Raw genomic sequence first — 22,147 nt, forward strand, 5'->3', positions numbered from 1 at the left:
TCATCATATGTATAATATTTCTTCTCTTGCCTTTAACCCTGATTTAAAAACGCACGTGGCGTTAATGAAAGCCGACGATAATTTATTTCGATTTTTTGTTTTTAAATTATTTAAATTATTTAAAAAGAGAAATATTTTCTCTGGGTCGGCACTTGAATTTGGAAGTAATCGGACAGCATTCCGAACATTTATTAAATTTGGATACTTAGTAATATTATTTGAATGTTTGGATGTAAAATTTTCTTCCACATATTATCAAAATTTAATTTGGAAAGATTTTGCTTCTTTTTCATTGTAAAATCTAATGGCAATGCAATTCATTTTTTCTTCAAAGCAGCTTCATCAAAACTATCTACAGTTTTAGCTATAAAAGAAACATCATTGAATGTTTCTCTATCAGTATTGAATAAGCTTACTACAAGAACTAAAAACTTGTAGTTTTAATAAAAATGTATTATTTATAGGTATAAATAATCCAAATAAGAAGGGAGAGTGTGCGTCACGGCAGGGCCCGACTACGAAATCAGTCGTGAAAACTTGTAATTATTTTGCGAAAAAATACCACCTCAGCCAGGAATCGTATCAGCGTATAATTCGTCAGATAATTTTAACAATTTGTGATTTGCTTTTTAGAAACATTCAGAAAATTCATTATGAACAGACAATCATTTGAGGATATTGTTAATAAAATTAGAAGTTTTTCTTAAAAATTCTTCACAAAATTCTGGTATTTTATTACATGCAGCATGCGCTATTGATGTGGCGAAATGGCAAAGGCATGTGAATATTAATAAATATGGACATATTTCTTCTAATTTTTTTTTTATGATAAATATGTCCTCATGACAAACGCATTGTCGCATAATAGGATTATAATATTTCAAAATGATATTTTTAATTTCCACGTTTCACATTTAAATGCGTAGAATAATTTTTCTGCGCTGAAGTCTTTGGCATCAATATTAATTAATTTAACTAGTTGTGAAAGAACATCTAATGTTAACGTATCGTACAATAAAAGCCATCCATTTAATATTACAAATATTACAAATATTAGGCATTTCGTCAATAAATATTAAAAATTTTATATTCCGAATTTTGTTAACGACATGTTCCGTTTCAATTGAGCACAAAACATTCGTAATAATTTTTTTACATTTTATACAACCCATGTTCATGCTTTTTAATACATTAGAATCTTTTCCTATATGTTGAAAAAAATTAAGAATATCTTTTGCAATTTGATGAGAAATATTTTTATCGGCAATTAATGCGGCATATCTAATTTCTGCTAATTTTTTACGCTTATCAAACAACAAAAGTGATTCATTATCTTCCGTTTACAAATTTTGATTTGATTTGTTTATCTTAATAGAACTTTTATATTTATCTAAATGTCTTTTGGACTTTGCGTAATGATATATTTTGTGCTAAACCATCGACAATAGTTTGATTACAAATGGAACAAAAAGATAAACTTGTATCGTTAGGTACTTTTCGTAACCAACATTTAAATTGTTCGATATCTAATCATTTATGTTAAAATACTGTTTTAGATATTTTTTTTATTTTCTATCATTGTTAGATAATAATAATCCTTCTTTTATTTCTAATATTATTTTTATGATATGCAGAATCTGTATAAGAAATTAATAAACTACATGAAAAATTTTTATTGCATATACTGCAGTAATAAGGACTATTATTATTAGATTATGGAATTTTGCGTATCCACGATTTATATCAATTATCAGCAAATCGAGATGCTGTTTTACCGTGCACTGGAGGACAGCAAGGCCCACTATATAGGCAATGAAATGAATTTTTAAACGCGAGTAAGTGTGGATGATATGCGACGCCTAGCGGTGCGAGCGGAATTATTAAGTGGCTGTGCGTATCGCGGCTGCCGGCGCCCGCCATAGACAATAAGACGAACTTTCTCGACAGATATATACATATATACATACATACGTACGTATATACGTACATATCAATACGTACATACATGCATACATATACTCACTCATGCAAAAATGATTATTAATTACTTATAATGATTATTTATTTATAATTATTTATAATAAAATTTATAATAAAATTTATAATAAAATATTTTAAATTAAAATTCGCCTGTTACTTCTATCTTTCTTTCCATCTTTTACTTGTATTGTAGATAGATATATACATACATACATAAACACATGCATATATCCATACGCATATCTATATATGTATAGCTTAATAATATATAATTATATATTTATATATAATTATATATTATATATAATATATATTTATATATAATATATATAATTATATATTTAAACTATATATAAAATTGTATTAAAAAATTCTAATATTTTTTGCTTTATTAATTGCTTATGAAGAGGAAAATTTAGAAATACAACAAAAAATCAAAAGCAGAAATAAAACTCTAATTATTTTTATGAAAAAATAATAAAAGTTAACTTTAGCATGCGAAATATTGATAGTGTTAAAACTAATCGCGGTAGATATAAAAGATTCATATAAAGGTATTTCAAAATTCGAGAATAAGCATAAAAATTCATGAAAAAGTAACTAATAAAAGTACAGGCCATTTTTTATTCATAAAATATTTTTTAAATGTCAAGGATTAAAATCAGATTATTATCCTTCAAAACAATAAATATCAAAATGTTGTTACGGCTGATTACAAAGCAATCAGTTCAAATATGTACTTGATGATCATACATTATGATAAGAGAGCTATTCTTTGTAGCTAAATTAATGTAATGTACATACTTAAAATAAAATATATGTATATTAGAAGTTTGATGAAAGTAAGTTAAAAGTTTTAACCAAGTAAAACGTTAAAGAATAGACCTAAGAACATAATTTGAAACAATGAAAGAATGATTTTCATCGATTTCGACATCGAGCTCGCACAGATATCTTGTTAACATTGAAGTCGAATATTGTCTTCGATGAAATGCTTAATGCCTTACAATAAGCGTCTCAATAAAATATTTCCATCAATAAAATATTTAACGAGATACATATGATAATTTTTCATGTACGAGATTCACTTTTGCATGATAACAATTACGAAAAATATTTGATACAGTTCGAACGTAAGTCCATAATTTGTCGCAACGCGTTTCATGGCTGACCGTGAAACTATCGAGAGCGATATTGCAATTCTCGAAATAATCGAAACAGCGAACATATCGCAAAAACTGCTGACGTACATATAAAATATGAAATGATATATGAAAATATGAATTGATATTAATAATGTGGACAAAATAATAAATCAATTGTAATAGTCCACATGAAACATGTTTATGTGTATTTATGCATCCATGTATATGTGTAAGAAATAAATAAAAGATAGCTCTTGTTTAAATATTTTCTTGCTTCTTATTATTATTATTGTTCTGTTATCTTAATTATTTTTATTTATTTCTCATAGTCACAGATATATAAATAAAATGCATGCAAATAGCATGAAAAATATTTCAGGCAATAGCACATAAAAAAACATGAATAGAATTTAAAAAAGTAAAATTTAATTATCGATTGAAAATAAAAAAATTAGATCTGTGTATGAATTTCATATTTAATAGATTGTTCAAAAAAATTTAATTTATTAAACTAGAACGATAGAGCTTATTGTAAATATGTATTTTTTTCATTATCGCTTCAGTTCCAACTTGCGAACTTTGGATCTTGTTCAAATTGATTCGAGATCGTACACGACTTTCCAACCTAAAAATGGCAACCGCGAGTGTGGAGTGTAGCGATTTTTTAGAATTTCAGGTATTTCCGAAAATGGTAACATTCATACGTTTGCACACCGCGTTATATGAGTATAGCGAATATATATACATTTAATAATGCTTAATTCATTCTAAAATAAGATATTAAAGTCCTTTGTAATTGGTACCGGCTAGTGGCCATTATTTCATATTTTTCTTATATAAAAAAAACCATGCTATGACATAAAAAAAAAGATTATTTAAAACTTAATGATGAGTAGATTTTCAACATTATTATTAAAGTCACGTCTTTTTTCTAGACGTATTTACGTACGCAACTTTATTAAGAGGTTAGGAATGTACACGTGAGGTTAGCTAAATTCAATGAAAATATATATGTATATGTAAAACTCAAATAACTTTACACACTAGGTAGTTCTACATATATCTTTATATATTATGTAAATATCAATTTTATTTAGAAATCAAGTATGTAAATAATAATATACAATATGCATTTCAGGATATGTTAAGAAAAATGCGACAAATAGATGATAAAATAATTTATATGCTAAACACTACGATTCCTACCGAATCCTTCAAAGGCCAGGTGGATCCTTCTATGCAGTGTAAAGATTTATTCCAGCAAATAGAATCTGAACATAAGCAAAGGACACAAGCGATTACAAGATGTGTAAATATTACTAAGGAAAAAGTGATGCATTTAAAGAATTTAAAAGAAAAGAACAGTGACACGGATCTGATGTTAATAAAAAATTTGAGAAGTGAACAGACTAAATTGAGACTACTACAATCTGAGCTCAATATAGAGGAAGTTGTAAAGAAACGTACAACACAAGTTTATTACGAGAGATGCCGTGGATTTTATAAACCATCACACATGGACACATAGAATTTGTTGAATAATATAAAGCTGAAGATTTGGTTATTTTAATGCTATTTTTGAATTGTTACAATTATATAGCTATACATAGAAATTTTGTAAACATTAACAATTATTGTTTATCCCTTAAATCATTGTTATTTTATAATGATAATGTACAAAATATATATACTGATTCTCGAAAATTTATTGCAATTGCTATAAGGAGAATTGAAATCATATATAAGGAGAACTGAAATACGGAACAATGCAGTGTTATATGTATTTAGATATTTTCTATTGTACAAGCAATTAGAATGTTTATTAAATCTAATGAGAATCAGGCGTCCATCACATTGTATATCTCATTGTATATCTCTACAGTATACACACATCAAAAATCTAAATGTAAATAAAATACATAAGTTTACAATATCTGCATATATATATATATATATATATAAAATATATTTTGCCTTATTATTATAAGAAATAATTTTATATAAGTATAAATCAAAACTAAGTATTTATTGCTTCACAAAAAATATCATAAGCAAATATTTTAAATTTTAAAATAATGATTATACAATTGATAATATGTATATAATTTACAGCTGTCTATGCCTCCTAGAAAAATTATCTTAAAGATTCCTACATTCTTCGAGTATTTATGATTCTATTTATTCTTGTCTTTCTCTATCTGTGTCTGAAGCCATTCTTCTCTTTGTTTAACTAAATTTCTTCCTTCTGAAGCATCTCTTTTTCCAAGTATTACAGCGCCTATACAACCAATCAGAGTAGCAATGATCATGTAATTACAGACTTTGATTCGTGCTTTATTTCTTGCAGTGAGTATACAGTCCACTCTATTCAAGAAAACATTTATTTGTTAAATGATATATAAGTCAATCGTACAAAGAAATTGGTGAAATATGAAAATTATAAATATATTTTTGTAATTTAAAGTTTTTTTGTTTGATCAGAAATGATATGAAGTCATATTTTTCATAATTTTGTAATTGATAATCTTAAAATTTATATTAAAGATTTTTCAGTTATATCAAAACTTATAATTTTAATATTAAATATTTTTATTTTTTTATTGGATTTATCTTAAATAATATAAATATAATACATACGTAACGTCCATTGGAACATCCGCAATGCTCGGATATCTTTTTACCCAAACTAATACTCTCTTATCAAAATCAGTTACTCGATGCATACGTGTTCCTAAAAAGACGCAAAAACATATAAATAATAAGAAATTACATTTTTGCGTGATTTCGAACATTCTCGGCATATAATATATCTTTCATTATATTACAAAAAAGAATCTGTGAATTATTAGTAATTTTAGGTAATAGTTTTAAAAAAATAAAATTATTTAACTTAGGTATAACTTTGAATTATTAAATGTTTAATTCATATACAAAATTCATATACAAAACATTTATTTTATCAATTTCTATATGTAAATTCACACTTTACCTATGACAGCTTTCTTTATAGTTTCATTGTTTTTTTGTGGAGGAACTTTGTCCATTTTATTAATTTTTTGTGTGATACTGCTACGAGTAAAACATCGCATTATATGTAACTGGGAACTACGAATAAACTGTCTTGACAGCATTCTATGAAGAAACATAATTGATATTGTATTAATAAAAGGATAAAATTAAGATATTTGAAATTATTCTAATTTCTGTAGAAAATATTCCATAATCGTCGCAGAATATTCTTTACAAAGTAAAAGATGACTTGTATATAAATAACTATTCAACAAATTATAGAAAAAAATTTAATTTAATTAATTTAAGAAACATTCATAAATAATTTTGAATGTGCATTAAATATTTATTAAATATCATATATTAACTTTATTTTGATACAAATTTTTATTTGAAATTTTCCAAAAATAATTTTATAAAACAATAAACATTTAATTATTTGTAATAATAATATATATAGCCTTGTCTCAAAACAGCAATTTAAAAAATCTTTTCTTTTCAAATGAATAAATTTCTTTTTCAATTTTTTGTTTCAGATCTTAAAAATCGTTTGTCATTAAATTGTTATTAAAAAAAGCGATTATTTTAAGTTGCATTAATGATGCTGCTTTAAAATTATGTTATATTATCTTTCTTTGAAATTTTATTAATTACTATTATTTTTATTTAAATATATATAAAATTGAATATATTTACAAAATCATATGTATATAATTAATTGAAGATAAAAAAAATTTTAAGAATTTATTGAATTTAATATATATATATATAATTTTTAAATCAATAAATTTGATAAAATTTTTTTTATCTTCAATTAATTGTATACATATGATTTTGTAAATATATTCATTTTTATGTATATTTACGTGAGATCTTATTATAAGATTTTATTATAAGATCAGAATAAAGAGTTAATATTTCAGAAGACACTCTATAAAAAAAATTGGAATTAATGAGTATATTACATCTAGTGATAACATTGAGATCAATATAAAGATACGGTATCTATAATCCCCATAAAAGTACAGCCATCATAGTTATGTTATAATCATATCGTTTTGTAATCATAATTATTATAACAATGATAAAAACATGATGTTCTAAAATAAATAAAAATTATTTTTTTGAGAATACAATAATAGGTAAAACATTAGCAATATATAAGCAACCTGCCAACAAATTCTAACAAAATATTTTGACAAGTTAATAACATTATGCTCCTATTAAATTTGATATTCTGTCTTTAAATATAATATAATATAATCTAACAACCAAATCAGAACTCCGTAACCACACACTTCCTTCCACAAACACATACATTTAAATATTTAGGAATCATACAAATGTTTAGGAATACATTTCGCACAATTTCTCAATCTGCTATTATATTCTGCTGACCATCATATATGCTGACAACCTATTGATAAAATTTATAACAGATTTATAACTTTGCAATTCTCATGAGACTTGACTGTTTGGAACAGTATAGTACAGTATAAAGGATAAATTTAATGACAGATTAACATTCGTAATTATTATCGTGCTATGCTTTTAGGTTACACTACAGCTATCAATAACGAAGATTCCTGCAAGGTTACGGCGTTAGTGCACCTATAATTGCATATCCATATTTTCCAACAATACTATCGTGTCCTGCCACATATTTAATGTCATTCGTTTCGTTATTCAGAATTTAATCGCAAATTAGAGGTTCGCCGTTCGTGAGAGGCATTCGTTACATTTTCTTTTATATATAGTAAAGTTCTTTGATATCTTTTATATATAGTAAAGTTCCACATTTAAATAACACGTATTTTAAGTAGTTATTGTGTTTGAAAATAGTTCATGGAGAAAATAACGAGTATTCTACTATCTCCCATAACACACCTCAATACACTGACGTGCACTAATGCACTGATGCAACTGCTTATCTGCTTGTATATATATATATATATATATGCGATCTTGATTTAACAGCGCTACTCAAGGCATTATTTTACCCGCGAGAAGCGCCGCCATTACAATTTTCTTATTATAGAACATCGTAGAAATTAAAAAAAAACATATACTTAAATCATGTAATATATATAATTAAATCATATTTTGACTTCAAAAAAATATTTAATTGCCATATATTATAGCTTTTATAAATAAAGTGTATTTCTGAATATTTGTTTATAATGAAAGACAACTTAATCAATAGCATTCTGTGATTCTATAAAAGATAAACTTAACATAACAAAGTTATCACAAACACAAGTCAAATTTAATAACACTAATTATAACAATAATTCATTATGACAATTGTTATTAAATATAACGATAATAAATTATAATAATCAAACATTTTATTATATATACTTCATATGAGGGAAAATTACAAAACATATCAAATTCCTAGTTTTTATTTGTTCTTGTTTAGATAATTCTGGTATATAATAACAAATTAAACAAAAAAACATAAAATACGTTATGTTTTTTTTGCACCTTAAGAATTCATTTTATCACACGCACACGCACACGCACACACACCACGCGCGCGCGCGCACATCTAATGTAGAATGCAAAAATTGATTACTCCCCTTATCGATATCGATATAAAAATTATTATGCAAAGATAGTGAGATTAATTTTACTGATATATACGCAAATGCATTATCTATACAGATAATAATTCATATTGATATTTTATTAAAAATATTATCAAAGAAAAATTATTACGTGATATGTAAAATACAAGTATCAGATATTTTTTTCAGAAATCTATTACTAGTTTCATGTCTTACAAAATGTCATCATTTTTTTTTTTACGTTATTTTTTACTAATATTTTTCCTTGCATTTTAAGATATTATTATATAATAAAAAATACATTTATAGAAATAAATGTTTAAACATAATTATATTATTTTTGCATAATCCATGTTCCGATTCTTTTTTATCGATAAAAGAGAGTTCGGATTATAGTTTTTATATTAGTATCAATATAAGAGAGGCGAATCCTAACCGCACTTTATGTGTGTATGCATATGCGCGCGCTAAATAAAATACTAATTTCCATATTCTATGAAAAAAGTTATTGAAAAGTTATTGTATGTGCAATATATCATATCATAATTAAAAAAATGGAGTTAATAGCATATAAAATAAGTAGTATCATTATTGAGACAATAAGTCCATAATAACTGAAAAAAGATTTCTTAAATAAGAATCTCTTTTATAAATTGTTTATACATATAATCGATTATGAAATATTTCTATATGATTTTATTGTCTTATAGTTTATTATACTACACTAAGCCATATCTCTCATATTATACATACATTATTCCTGTTAAATTAATTTTATAATACAATGTTTATTTTATATATGTTCATCTTTCTCTCTCTCTCTCTCTCTTTCTCTGTCCTCTTTCTCTCTCTCTCTCTCTCTTGCTGTGCTATTTTTAGTATTTATTTTTATATTATCACAATATTGTTCATATATAAAAATGTTTTCAAACCAAATTAAAATACGTTTCTGCAAATTGGACAGGTAGATTTTTGACTTGTATTAAACCATTTATACTGAAATAAAAAAAAATATATATATATATATAAAACATATACATATTTATATACATACACACATACACACACATACATATATATATGGATTTTATGAGAAATAATAAATATATAAATATGTATTTACTCACCAAACAGCGAGTGTGAAACTTCTTACGACAAGTATGACATGATAATTTTGGTACTTGATATGTACTGATATGAAAAATACTAAAGCATATATAACACTCTTCAACACCTGCAAATTTCTTATCTAAATTGCGTTTCCACATTAGAAGACCATCCCAAACAGAGCCATTCTAGAAAAGATAATATCAAAATCAAAATGCATATTTAAATATATATTTATTTAATTGAAAAGTATATTGTAATATTTACTTGATGTGTGAGAAATTTAGAGAGTTGCATATAACAGTTTCTCCATTTTACTGTACCATCTATTTGTTGACTGGACTCTACTTTTACGCTACCTAAGGGATAGTTTGATGGTAGTACTATGCTCAATTCTAATTTTGTATCTTCCATTTGATAAATGGCTACTACTTCTCTTGCTGTTGAATGGATTTTTACCTATGATAGTATAAAATATACATTTTAAACTTAAAAATATATCAAGATATAAATTTTTTAAATAAAGTTTTGTATGCATAAAGAGAAGAAAGAAGAAATAATAAATATAACAAATAACAATAAAACGTACCTGCATGTTTTCCACATTAGCCAACTGTAATCTGCTATAAAGAAGTTCATCTTCGCAAAGCTTAGGACTGACATAATGACTTGTAATTTTATCTACTATTGCACTAACTCTGCTATCAACTGTACTCAGCCATTGTCTAACTAATACTGGTAAATGCCGTAAACAATTTGTATATAACCAACATACAATATGATCTAATCTCTTTTCTGTCCAACTTGCTATAACATTGCAATATAATAAAATAATATATAATATATTTTGTATATAAATATATACAATTCATAAACTTACATACATATACATACATACACGCGCGCGCGCGCGCGCGCGCGCGTGTGTGTGTGTGTGTGTGTGTGTGTATGTGTTATGTGCTGTATAATATTGTATATGTGCATATAAACTTTGTATACAAGTGTTATATTAATTTAGTATCTTACCTCTAAAATGAAAAGCTGGAACAGTAGTAAATAATTCTAGGAGCTTTACAGTTTTATTTTTATTATCTTGTAATATTTCCACAGGAATTAATTTAAAGATGTTATTCAATAAACAAGGGAAAAGTTCATTCCTAAAATTTATAATGAAAATATTTATAATAATAAAAAATATAAGATATTTAAGATGTTACAGGTAATAAGACAGAAGAATCATAAAAATAGCTAAACATTATAATATACCTACTTCAATATTTCAGCATATTGATATCGTAAATCATTATGAACTTTTTCACAAATTTCTAATATAATCGCCCATGTTAAAACATATCCTAATGTATATGTATAAGAATCTGTAAACGGTTGGATTGTGCAACTAATAGTATCACATAATCTATAAAAAAAAACAATAGTAAGTTAAATAAAATAAATTAAAATTTAATTAAAATTTAATATAAAATATAAATTTAATATAAAAACTTACTTGAAGTCCATAAGCATTGTATTTATAATATTCTGTGTATTTGATAATACTTGTTCAAATTTTCTAATGCTGAAACTACTCGACTCAAAATTATCAGATTCGATAAGAACTTTATCACGTTGTACAAGTTCTGGTATCATATATTTCAATGCGTAATAGGCACCCAATTGAATAATAGGTACAGGAGATTGTAATAATTTCAGAGATAGCTTTAACATCTCATTGAAATCGATCGATTTAATGGATTCATCATGTCTGAACAATATATTACTGTCAAATATACAAATTGCCTCTCCCAAGTAATTCAATGGTATAATAGATTTTATACTATGTGTATTCTGATTGCATAAATCCGCGTAAAACATCCAAGTTTGAACAATGCTACTATATATGTTGCCAGCAATTACATCTTTCCATTCGTTCAAGAGCTCTGATGGTAATTCTAGTATTGGCTCTAGTTTATGTTTAATCATCACAGTTTCAATTGCATGATACAATTGACTAAGCGCTGTCATCAATGTTGTTACTTTAATGTCAGTATAATTATGCTTGGCGCTGTTAAGTGACTGTTGCCATTCTGTGAGAGATATTAAGATAATATCCCAATATGCATGTTTTAACTTGGACGGAATATTTTGGACAATTGTCGTTAGCAATCTTATAACTTCGAAGGGTAAAAGTAATTTATCCCATGAAATGTCAGAGATGTCGTGATTCAAAATTGCGAAAATATCATCATGACGTGACATAGCTTTGTCTATAATAGTATCGTATAATGTAGAAGATTGATATCTGGAAAAGTCGGATATCATAATTCTTGTGGCAACTATTGTATAAATTTCATTGTGTGATAACGTTTCCGGGATATTTTGTGGCCAATAATGATTTAAGATTTGTATTATTTGCACATATGTTTCATCATCATACGCTCCTGCAATCTCATTATTACTATACTTTCTGAAATATTCTACAGAATTTTCAGTTTTGTCTTTCAAGTAAAATTCAGTATAATGTGTGTAAATTATATATGGTAGCATGCATCCGTAACTTTTTTGATTTATTTGTATATGTGATAATACGTCATCATGAATATTCTTTGTAAAATATTTGCGCAAATTGACAAAACTATTTTTTATCGCATCACGAAACTTATCAACGTCATTATAATGTTTAGTGGATGTATAATGTTTGCTGTATATATCTGCTATGCTAACCACATATATGATATTTATCAATATTTCTGTAATTCCTGGTAAATTTAAATCGTTTAATTCAAAATTTCTTTCTGAATTCAAAGATGTGTTAACATCCTTAGAATTAGAGTTTTTTAATCTCTTATACAGATTATTAAGTAAATTTGTGGTAAACAAAGCCCATAATAAACAATTTATTGTATTATCCGAAACAATATCGTTTGTTATATTGATAGAAATAAGTTGCTGCAAAATCTGTATTTTTTTCTCCATATTTGACATGTATAAGTTGCCTGTTAATACCTCGCCATATATTGCAATAACGGTTGTTTCTTCAATCCATAATTTTATATCAGATGCTGTTAAGAATAATAAAATGGTTTCTTCAATGCAATAAGTTTTTATATTGTCGATTATAACTTCCAAAATATCTGTTGCCAAATCTATTAATATATTCTTACTAAAATTTGCATGTGCATTATATATTTTGCTCCAGATAATGATTCCACATCTTTTAATAAGATCATTAAATTCAGAAGTAGATAATACTTGATGACTTCTTATGAATCCTTCTTTCCAATTATTGTGTACAGCATCAGTAATTAAATCGTCATGTTCTCGAGTACATAATTCAAAAAGTGCTTCCAATATTTGTACAGCATTTGATATTGTTTGTTGATGACTCCATAATAAAGACATCAATTTCGTAATAAATATAACAAGTTGCATGGAGCAAGTATCATCTCTTCCATTTAGCGAATCACAAAGAATCGATACAATTTCATTTGCTCCTTCCTCATTTATTAACAAATCTTTAATTTCCGAAATTTCAAATGCTGATAAAATCAGATTCTGATTTTTTTCGAAATCATAGTGTTCATCGTTGCATGAAGCAATTTCTTTGGTCACATCAACTAATAATTTAATCACATTAGTTTGCGTATACCATTTTTTAATCACACGATCATTTTTATTATGTTCAGATAAACTACAAAATATGACATTCCTTGTTATTGCAATATCATTTAACTCGATCAATGATTTTAGAACTTTATCTTTTTCTGTATCATTTATGTATGTAATAAAATAGAATATTAATTCAAGAATTTGTTCCGGCATTTTTGATTTTTGCAATAATAAGAGTTTCAAATTTCTGTCGTAAAATTCAAAGAAGTCTTCATCAAATTTAAATGATTTTGAAAACGCAACAAATAATTCTTTACTTGCAAAATATTTCATTAGTTTATTCAGCTGTCTGATATATTCTGTGCATTGTTGGTCGCCTATCAATATATTTATGGAATTAAAATAAGTTGTACAGAGTGCATTTACAAACTTGCAAAGTTCTGCATTAAAAATTGTATCTGTATAAGTATCGGTCATTTTTACTTTTGATTCATTTATAATAACCGAATCATCTGAATTAGCAAATTTTACTTTTAATTTTTTTCGGGTGCGATCTGGTATATTTTTTAAGTTTAATAAGAACTCGATGTGAAAATCTTTTGCATCCATGATATATGGAATCTCTTTTGGCATATATTTGTCAAACAACAATTGTAACTCAATCCAAAATTGCTCCATTAAAAAAACGTATGATTTATATTTTTCATTAGTACGATTTTTACTCCAATATCGTACTAAATGTGTAATTTCAGTGAAGCAAAACTGTTTCATAAAGATATTATTTGTCATACAAGCTTCTATAACAGGCATAAGTTGTTCCTTAAGAAGTCGAACGCATAAATCTATATTCTCAGCATTTACAAGAATCGAATAACGTAAGCATTCGACAAAAGATGTTGTTACAGCGAGTGTTTCTGAGCGGCTCATCTGCACACTCTTGACAGAAAATCCTTGGCGCATATTGTTAAAGAAATTCGTATACAGATCAATGATATCAACATTAAATTTCGGAAATTGGCTAACAAAAGGTAATAGATTTGGATAAACAGTGCTTGCACAGCACTGGCCGCCAGATCGTAAAACGTGCCACAATTTTGGGAGTACGAGTTTATTAATATTTACGACAAGATGCCAATCATCGATTTTAGTTGTAGCTATAAGCATCGATTCCCACACAGCCGATAAAATTGCAGGTTCTGTTTCATCAAGACTATTCATAATAGTAGTCACTGTTCTTTTCTTTTCATTTTGTAACAATTCTCCTGCATTTTCCATTATCGACGTTAACACATTGAAAAAGGCTGTTTTTATTGGCAAAGCATCATGTTTAGCCAATTTCCAAAACCGCGAATTGCTCAAAATTTTGTTGTGAATTTCCAAAGTTTTGTTGATTTCTTGAAGTGGTACTTTTTTGAAATAACAACTATATCCTTGAAGATTTGCTGCCAATACTCTCTCGTATTTAGCTTCCATTTCTTCACTAGTAAGGGACTTTTGCGTCGATAATGTTTGAGCTGTATGCACAATTATATTGTTGCTAATGTACAATAAAATTTCATATTGGCAATGAACAATTGCGTTAATTATTTTCCAAGGCGGAAATGTGCTGTTGAAAGAATTGATAGCAGCTGAAGCTGCTGGAGGATACGTGTCATATTGAGATGTAAACCAAGCACCAGCCAATTGTTTCAGATACATCGCTATACCTTTACCCATACGTTTGACAACTGCTGCATGTGCTAACTGTGCAGCTTCTCTCACTCTGTGATCTATATCAATGGATAGAGCGCAATAGAATCTCGGCCAAAACGACAACATGCCTTCTATCGCTGACAACTCGGAGTCTTGACATAGAGTTGCAAATTCTTGTAATGCCTATATATATGTATATATATTTTTCTTATTGATTAACAAATTTAAACAAATTGATGATTATAGCAGCAGATTAATTACCTTGTACTTTGTTGTAGCATCTTTTTTGCTCATTTTCTTTAGTATTACTTGAAAATTGGAATCTACACTATTCATTTCAACATCATTTAAAGAACATAGAGATAGACCAGGTAGAACAGGAACATATCCTCCATCCTTAACTGCTGAGAACCCAACAAAATTAGGCATCGCAGTCCCCAAGAGTTCTGCACTGCGGCTACTATTTGATGGCTAAAAGATGTTAAAGAAAGATATGACTGATTAAAATAAGTTAAAAATAAATAGTATTAATAATATCGGTTAATATTACTTTATATTAATAATATAAAGTAAATATAATAATTTAAATAATATAATCCATTTAAAGAGTCACAAAACGACAGATTTCTATAAATAAAATCTGCTATCATATATTATTTAAAGTCTATGTCAAACTACAAATTGAAGAAATTAAGGATTGCACACTAAAGATACGAATCAATCAATCAGATTAATTTAATTCTAATTCTTTTTGTTCCCTTAATCAATATATAATTTAATTTTAATATTCAATTTATAATCCTCGTGTTCATTTCTACCAGTATAGATTAATTTTAATTTCGGCTTAATTTATTTTTTATCTGTTTAATTTTAAGGATTAGGAGAAGATAAAAAAATAAATTAAACTAAGACTAAAGTTAATCTGTATTAGTAGAAATGAGCACACATAATCTCCAACACATAATCTGAGGCGGATTTTGAGATTCCGTTGTATTTTCGCAGGCAAAAGTTTTGTGGATAAGACTTATAAACAACTATATCTAAAATCCATTTTTGATATATTTGTATCTAAAATTTATATATTTGGTTGAAATTTGCTTATTATTGTAATTGTCATATTGTTGCTTATGCTACATGTTAAAAGATTTGTTCTTTGCAGCTAAACCTTTTGAACTTTTCTTTTTCTCTCTAATGTTATTATTCTATATCTATTTCATTTTAAGTGCAAAAAAGTGCAGCTACACAGACTAAACTGGACGATAATGTAATAACGCGTTTGTAAATTACATACTGAAATCATTATTACATGCGTAATCCATAATTATAAAATTAAGTACGATTGCTATTTACCCGTGCATTATTCTTGGTACGTTGCTTATTTTTACCCATATTGACACTGGTAGAGCGAAATAAAGACGTTCGGCGATCAACAAAAATTTCAGGTCTCCTGTGTTGGACGTGACGTTCGCATCAGCGACATAACCTCATATGATGCGCTTGTCAAAGGGTTAAGCTCTTATCATATAACCTATATACAGATAATCTAACAGACAAAGGCATCTATGTTGATGAAGTGTCTCTAAAAAAGTCCTTAAATTTACATAAGAAATGTTTGTGCTACATAGAGTGGATTGAAGAAAAAAAAAATGTTTCTCGATACGTAAGTCCATTGGACACAAAAATAAATTGAACTTCCAGCAAATTACAAAGATTAAAATCAGCCAAATGGGTGTCGGAAACAAGACTGAGCAAAGATTATTGCTCTCTTATTGCTCCTTCACTTGTATCTATCTTTCAGTAATCCTGATACTAGTAAAGTTTAACGATAATCTATATAATGTCGGCAAGTACAAGTTCTTGCCGGTACTAATGATATTAACATTCGCCGAGGTGATAAAGTTGCTGTTTCCTATGCTACAAGCAGAAGTGCCTACTATAATCAAAATAGAGCAACGAGCTTTGTCAAAGACCAAGAGATCCTGGGCGAAGAGTTTGAGAGAAGTCTTTAAGTTTTCGCTTACTGCTCTTGTATTGTCAATAGTTTATTATATAATAATTGTGCTATTTGGGGCACCCGTACTGACTGATCATGAAGAGACAACAATGCTCGTCATTACATTAATCACATTGACTTTTGTACCTACCAGTCTGCACTTGGGGGTAGACAACGCATTGGATATTTTAACAGGGACATATTCCCAAAAGGGTAACATTCTTGCGGATGCTCTAAGGCTCAACATACAGGCAACAATATTAGGCACTTGGCTGGGTGCTACTGTGATCCCTCTAGATTGGGATCGCCCTTGGCAAACTTGGCCAATTCCTTGCATTATAGGTGCACTGCTTGGCTATTTGATCGCCTACTTCATTACCGTCATCAAAACGCTTACCACACTCAAATTACATAGAAAAGTTCATCGATAGTAATAGACATTTGTATGGAAAAAGACATTGCAGTTTCTCGAATAAAAGTCATTTCATTGAATGAAATATGAATATTATATTATTTACTTTTGCATTTTGATGAATATTGTATATACCAGATAATGTATTAGAGATAATTGCGCATTAATATATAACTAGTCATTCTTCTAATTCATTAAAGTTAATCATATATTATTATTATTTATGATGTATGTATGTATGAGTAAAGATGATAAAATAATTTTAAAGATTATTTTGTATATACAAATTATTGTAGTAATGTTTATAGAACTTTATGATATAAAAGAATTTATTTTTCTATCTGTATTACGCACAAGCTTCTTAGCAGCAATTTTATCAAAGTCTCATCTTTTGCATATCTTTTTTTCATGCTCTTTAAAAAGTATGAAATAAAGCTTAAATGTAATTTTGTATCCAATAATTAAATAATTAAATTATTATTAAAATGCAGCAAATAAATTCTGCCAGATGAATTAATGATTAGGTTAATCCATCAATCTAACAAGTGATGATTGACAGAAATCTATATATAAATTTTGCAAGTAATAGGTAAATTGCACGCATCATCAGACATTGATAATACATTTATATAACGATATTTCATTACGTCATGGTGGGACCTTTCACTCTTCATATCAATTATGAGAAAAAAAGAATAGACTCACATAAATGTAACATTTTTAATTCTAAAAATTTAGGAAAGTATTTTGTTCATGCAACTCGTCTAAAGTGGGTTCAGTATTTGCACGCAAGTTAACCAATATAAACACATGCTAATACACACGTGAAGATTTATTAATACTTTTATTATAAACTTTATTAATAATTTTATAGAAATATATATCTCTCATATTTCTCTCTTTCTTATTCGTTTTTTGCCAATATTTCATGCAGATGAAAATCAAATAAATATCGAACAGTTAATACATTTTTTAAAAATTAAAATATATTCATGTTTAAATCTAGCTTATACATCTTTTTCATTGTCTCTCTTTTTTTAATTTATTAATATATCAGGCAATTTAAATAAATATTGAATAAATAATAAAAATTAAAGGATATATTAATTTTTATGTACAAATTTATCTTATACTTTTTTTACTATTTTTTTTTAATTTACTAATTTATCATGCAGATAACTCAAAAAAAAATATTAAACAAATATATTTAATAAAATTTTTTTATATTTACTTTTACATCGTTAATCATATTTATTATAATTATACATTCGTTGCCGCTCCACTAATTTACGCGAGATGGATGTAGAAAACTTTATTGTCATTCATGAATGTCATCACAATGAGAAATGACACAAATCATTTGAATCGAATTTACGCAATTCTTGAGAAAAAAAACCGTGGATAATTTTGGCTGCGTTCCGATATTCACTGACCGTACTGAAAATCTATAATGTACGTGACATGAATTATATATTTTCAGTACTAGCAGTGAATATCAGAACGCAGCCTATGATTTGAATTTTCTATTCTATCGTGATCGAGGGAACCAATAAGCGGAATTTTCCATAGTTGCGCAGCTGCCATAGGTCCGTTTTTTCATAAACATAAACGCGTGGAAGTGGAAACGTAAATTGCCGACGGTTCTTCGTTGAGAGACAGTTAAGAAATTCGTTTGTCGCCATTTAGCTCGCGACATTCCCATTCGAAAGATAGAGAGAGATAGTTCGCGATGTCAGACACGGCCGGAAAGGTACGATCGCTATTTGTTTTTGCAAATTTAAATTTTCTTCAATTAAATTTGTTTTCTTTCTTGAGCTTCTTTTATATCAATTAATAATCTTGCGCTTGTCATGATTTAAAACATCAATATCTTTATCGAGATACATTTTATCACATGGGAACAATCCTTGTTTTTCTTTTAAGCAAGAATGAGATACATGCATTCTTCCTGTGTGAAGTTACTTTTGTATGTGTATGTAAATTGATTTTTAATACATGTTAAGAAAAATGAGATAGGATGAACTTGATAATATTTGTATGAAATAATAGAATAGAATTTATTTGCATTAATCTTACAGTCAAAAAGGGGACTTGGTTAAAATTTAATATATAAATTTTATAAAATTAAATACTTAATCACCCTTCCGTACCTTATTATCTGTCTTGTTATATTCCCGTTCTTACTATTCTACTAACTCTTTTGCTTTGATCTTTTCATTTGTTTATAACTTTTGCTGCTTTATAACTTTCCTATTTTATCTTTATTTGCTTACTATTTATTCACTTATTTTTATTATAGCTTTTTATCACAATCTTCAATTAATAGTCTTGCGCTTGTCACGGATCTTCTTTTTTAAAAAAATTCATCCCTTTCCATTGTTTTTTACTCTTGTTGTTTATTTTCCTCTTCCCTTCTTTTTTTAAATGCCTTTTCTCTCTCTTTCCACATTTTCCTTAAAACTTTTGTTTTATCTCAATCTAATTTCTTCCTTCATATTCTCTCCATAATCGTCTCTTTATTCCTATCTACCTCCATTCATCAACATTTCTCTGATATTCCCTTATATAATGTTCCATATTATCCTTTCCTTCTCTAAAAAATACATATCTTCTCTTCTCTCTTAACCAATATTTATTTGCTTCTTTTAAATTTTCACATCTCAATTTTACAAGTGCTCTAATATCATATCTAATCATCCTCCATACTTTTCTATATTTTCTTTCTTTAAATAACCGGATCTTCTGCTACTTATTTCTATATATCCTTATACTTGTTATACCTAGCCTCTCGAATCTTACTATCTCGCCATTATCTCTGTGTATCTCTTTCCCTTCTTTTTCACAATTCCTTTCCCCAGTATTAAATTCTTCTATAGCTTCTATGCCTCATCTGTTTCTGCTGTAATATCCTGTTTTTCCCTTTCCTTTCCATACCGATCTTTTCATAAAAACAATAACAAAAACAAGATCATATTGTGCAACTTTTTGCACAGATTAATGCATGTTATGGTTATAATAAATGTGATTTCCCCATGATTTATCCAAAATAAATATATTTCTCTTGGAAAAAAAAAAAATTTCAAGATATCTATTCAATTTGCTTAATGTATCAATCAATTAAAATATTCAGCAATTATATGAAGCAATTATATAAAATAATTTTTATAAAATTATTAATCAAATTATCTTTTTATATTAGTATATTTGCAGCTAATTTTTCAATTTAATTGAGTTTATTTCTCTATGCTCATCACTAATTAATAACACTTCATGATTTAATTTATTTACATAATTTATAAAAAATATTAAGAAAAGAATTTGAATTTATTGATTAATTAAAAAATTTAAATCCTACATTCCTATAAAACATTAAATCCTACAATCCTATAATTAAAGAAAAAAAGACAATAAGAACTGATTTCTTAAGACAAAAGCAACAATATTTAGATCTAATTTATCTAATGATCAAAGTTTTATATTAAAAATATATTAAATTTATTATTGCTATTCTTAGGCTATTAAATGTAAAGCTGCGGTAGCATGGAAGCAAAAGGAGCCTTTATCCTTGGAAGAAGTTGAAGTAGCTCCACCCAAGGCACATGAAGTCCGAATCAAAATAGTAGCTGTGGCACTTTGTCATACAGACGCTTACACTCTAGATGGATTGGATCCAGAGGGAATATTTCCTTGTATACTTGGTCACGAGGGCAGTGGCATTGTAGAGAGTGTTGGAGAAGATGTCACTGAATTTCAACCTGGTAGGTTGATTATGTTATACTTACAAAGAATCTTTTGAGTTATCTTAAATTATACTATGTCATTTCAATTATGCTTTTTGATGGTAACACACATTTCTTTAATAACCTACTGTTTACGTGAATGTTTTTAGGTGATCATGTCATACCACTTTATATTCCTCAATGTAAAGAATGTAAATTCTGCAAATCACCAAAAACAAATTTATGTAGTAAAATTCGGGAAACCCAGGGTAAGGGTGTAATGCCTGATGGTACATCTCGTTTTACCTGTAAGGGACAAACAATTGCCCACTTTATGGGTTGCTCCACCTTTTCTGAATATACAGTAGTAGCTGACATTTCTCTGGCAAAGGTACTTGTATACTTTCATAAGGATCACCATCATAATTCAATATTTATTTTATTACAATTACTACAAATATTTGTAGATTAACCCTGATGCACCTTTAGATAAGGTTTGCTTGTTGGGTTGTGGAATACCTACAGGTTATGGTGCAGCTTTAAATACTGCCAAGGTAGAACCAGGAAGTACCTGTGCTATTTGGGGTTTAGGAGCTGTTGGTCTTGCTACAGCTTTTGGTTGTAAGAAATCTGGCGCATCTCGTATAATCGGAGTGGACGTCAATCCGGCCAAATTTGAACAAGGTAAATTACGAGATTGTATACTATATAACAAAGTATTAATCTTTCATAAAAATAAAAAACATCTTTCGTAGTAGATTTTTTTATAAACATAAATTTTTATAAATACTTTTATATTTGTTTCTAGCTAAAACGTTTGGCTGCACGGAATTTGTTAATCCTAAAGATTATGATAAACCTATTCAGCAAGTATTGATCGAGATGACTGATGGTGGATTAGATTATACTTTTGA

At 27.4% G+C, this 22,147-nt stretch overlaps 5 protein-coding genes across 13 annotated transcripts; 3 read left to right on the plus strand and 2 right to left on the minus strand.

Annotated features, from left to right (window-relative positions):
• Positions 1 to 3,651: 3,651 nt before the first annotated feature.
• On the plus strand, positions 3,652 to 5,058 carry Ccdc58 (Coiled-coil domain-containing 58). 4 transcript variants are annotated; one of them, XM_089073356.1, is made up of 3 exons: positions 3,691 to 3,801; positions 4,061 to 4,172; positions 4,264 to 5,058. In XM_089073356.1, exon 3 carries the CDS (start codon positions 4,267 to 4,269, stop codon positions 4,651 to 4,653), a length of 387 nt encoding a protein of 128 aa, XP_088929482.1. In that variant the 5' UTR covers positions 3,691 to 3,801; positions 4,061 to 4,172; positions 4,264 to 4,266; the 3' UTR covers positions 4,654 to 5,058. The 4 variants fall into 4 exon arrangements, with proteins under 4 accessions (XP_011629599.2, XP_088929481.1, XP_088929482.1 ...); XM_025217086.2 differs by having other exon boundaries at positions 4,061 to 4,110; XM_011631297.3 differs by lacking the exon at positions 4,061 to 4,172 and having other exon boundaries at positions 3,652 to 3,801.
• Positions 5,059 to 5,130: 72 nt separating this feature from the next.
• Positions 5,131 to 8,129, minus strand: LOC105422072 (UPF0389 protein CG9231). Of its 6 annotated transcripts, none has more exons than XM_011631303.3 (4): positions 8,022 to 8,129; positions 6,115 to 6,257; positions 5,763 to 5,856; positions 5,131 to 5,489 (listed from the first exon to the last, which is right to left on the minus strand). In XM_011631303.3, the coding sequence occupies exons 2-4, from the start codon at positions 6,254 to 6,256 to the stop codon at positions 5,300 to 5,302; spliced, it is 426 nt and encodes a 141-aa protein (XP_011629605.2). In that variant the 5' UTR covers position 6,257; positions 8,022 to 8,129; the 3' UTR covers positions 5,131 to 5,299. The 6 variants fall into 6 exon arrangements, with proteins under 6 accessions (XP_011629605.2, XP_025072874.2, XP_011629604.2 ...); XM_025217089.2 differs by having other exon boundaries at positions 7,874 to 8,029; XM_011631302.3 differs by lacking the exon at positions 8,022 to 8,129 and adding an exon at positions 7,746 to 8,019.
• A 394-nt stretch (positions 8,130 to 8,523) lies between these two features.
• On the minus strand, positions 8,524 to 16,600 carry Ltn1 (E3 ubiquitin-protein ligase listerin). The gene is made up of 9 exons (XM_089073354.1): positions 16,460 to 16,600; positions 15,371 to 15,580; positions 11,319 to 15,292; positions 11,082 to 11,228; positions 10,838 to 10,968; positions 10,401 to 10,618; positions 10,079 to 10,270; positions 9,832 to 9,999; positions 8,524 to 9,700 (listed from the first exon to the last, which is right to left on the minus strand). Exons 1-9 carry the CDS (start codon positions 16,496 to 16,498, stop codon positions 9,641 to 9,643), a joined length of 5,139 nt encoding a protein of 1,712 aa, XP_088929480.1. The 5' UTR covers positions 16,499 to 16,600; the 3' UTR covers positions 8,524 to 9,640.
• A 26-nt stretch (positions 16,601 to 16,626) lies between these two features.
• Positions 16,627 to 17,786, plus strand: PIG-F (phosphatidylinositol glycan anchor biosynthesis class F). Its single transcript, XM_011631305.3, has one exon. It carries the CDS (start codon positions 16,835 to 16,837, stop codon positions 17,531 to 17,533), a length of 699 nt encoding a protein of 232 aa, XP_011629607.2. The 5' UTR covers positions 16,627 to 16,834; the 3' UTR covers positions 17,534 to 17,786.
• A 1,299-nt stretch (positions 17,787 to 19,085) lies between these two features.
• Fdh (alcohol dehydrogenase class-3 Fdh) lies at positions 19,086 to 22,142 on the plus strand (the record flags this gene model as incomplete). Its single annotated transcript, XM_089073688.1, has 5 exons — positions 19,086 to 19,264; positions 21,029 to 21,272; positions 21,404 to 21,624; positions 21,701 to 21,917; positions 22,042 to 22,142. Coding segments are annotated over exons 1-5 (804 nt in total), but the record flags the coding sequence as incomplete, so codon positions are not given.
• Between the last annotated feature and the right edge of the window lie 5 nt (positions 22,143 to 22,147).

Source organism: Pogonomyrmex barbatus, unplaced genomic scaffold, assembly GCF_055798465.1.
Source record: "Pogonomyrmex barbatus isolate J1 unplaced genomic scaffold, ASM5579846v1 scaffold15, whole genome shotgun sequence".
NCBI classification, from domain to species: domain Eukaryota; kingdom Metazoa; phylum Arthropoda; class Insecta; order Hymenoptera; family Formicidae; genus Pogonomyrmex; species Pogonomyrmex barbatus.

Excerpts from the sequence above, each read along its gene's own strand:
- PIG-F (XM_011631305.3), top strand. The coding sequence starts at position 16,835 with ATGGGTGTCGGAAACAAGACTGAGCAAAGATTATTGCTCTCTTATTGC.
- LOC105422072 (XM_089073357.1), bottom strand. The coding sequence starts at position 6,271 with ATGTTTCTTCATAGAATGCTGTCAAGACAGTTTATTCGTAGTTCCCAG. Across the intron at positions 5,857-6,114 it reads TATAAAGAAAGCTGTCATAG|GAACACGTATGCATCGAGTA; the intron begins GTAAAGTGTGAA and ends GCGTCTTTTTAG. Across the intron at positions 5,490-5,762 it reads GATGTTCCAATGGACGTTAC|AGTGGACTGTATACTCACTG; the intron begins GTATGTATTATA and ends TTTCTTGAATAG.
- Ccdc58 (XM_089073355.1), top strand. The coding sequence starts at position 3,757 with ATGGCAACCGCGAGTGTGGAGTGTAGCGATTTTTTAGAATTTCAGGTA. Across the intron at positions 3,817-4,263 it reads TTCAGGTATTTCCGAAAATG|GATATGTTAAGAAAAATGCG; the intron begins GTAACATTCATA and ends TATGCATTTCAG.
- Ltn1 (XM_089073354.1), bottom strand. The coding sequence starts at position 16,498 with ATGGGTAAAAATAAGCAACGTACCAAGAATAATGCACGG. Across the intron at positions 15,293-15,370 it reads ATGCTACAACAAAGTACAAG|GCATTACAAGAATTTGCAAC; the intron begins GTAATTAATCTG and ends ACATATATATAG. Across the intron at positions 11,229-11,318 it reads ACAATGCTTATGGACTTCAA|ATTATGTGATACTATTAGTT; the intron begins GTAAGTTTTTAT and ends TTTTTTTTATAG.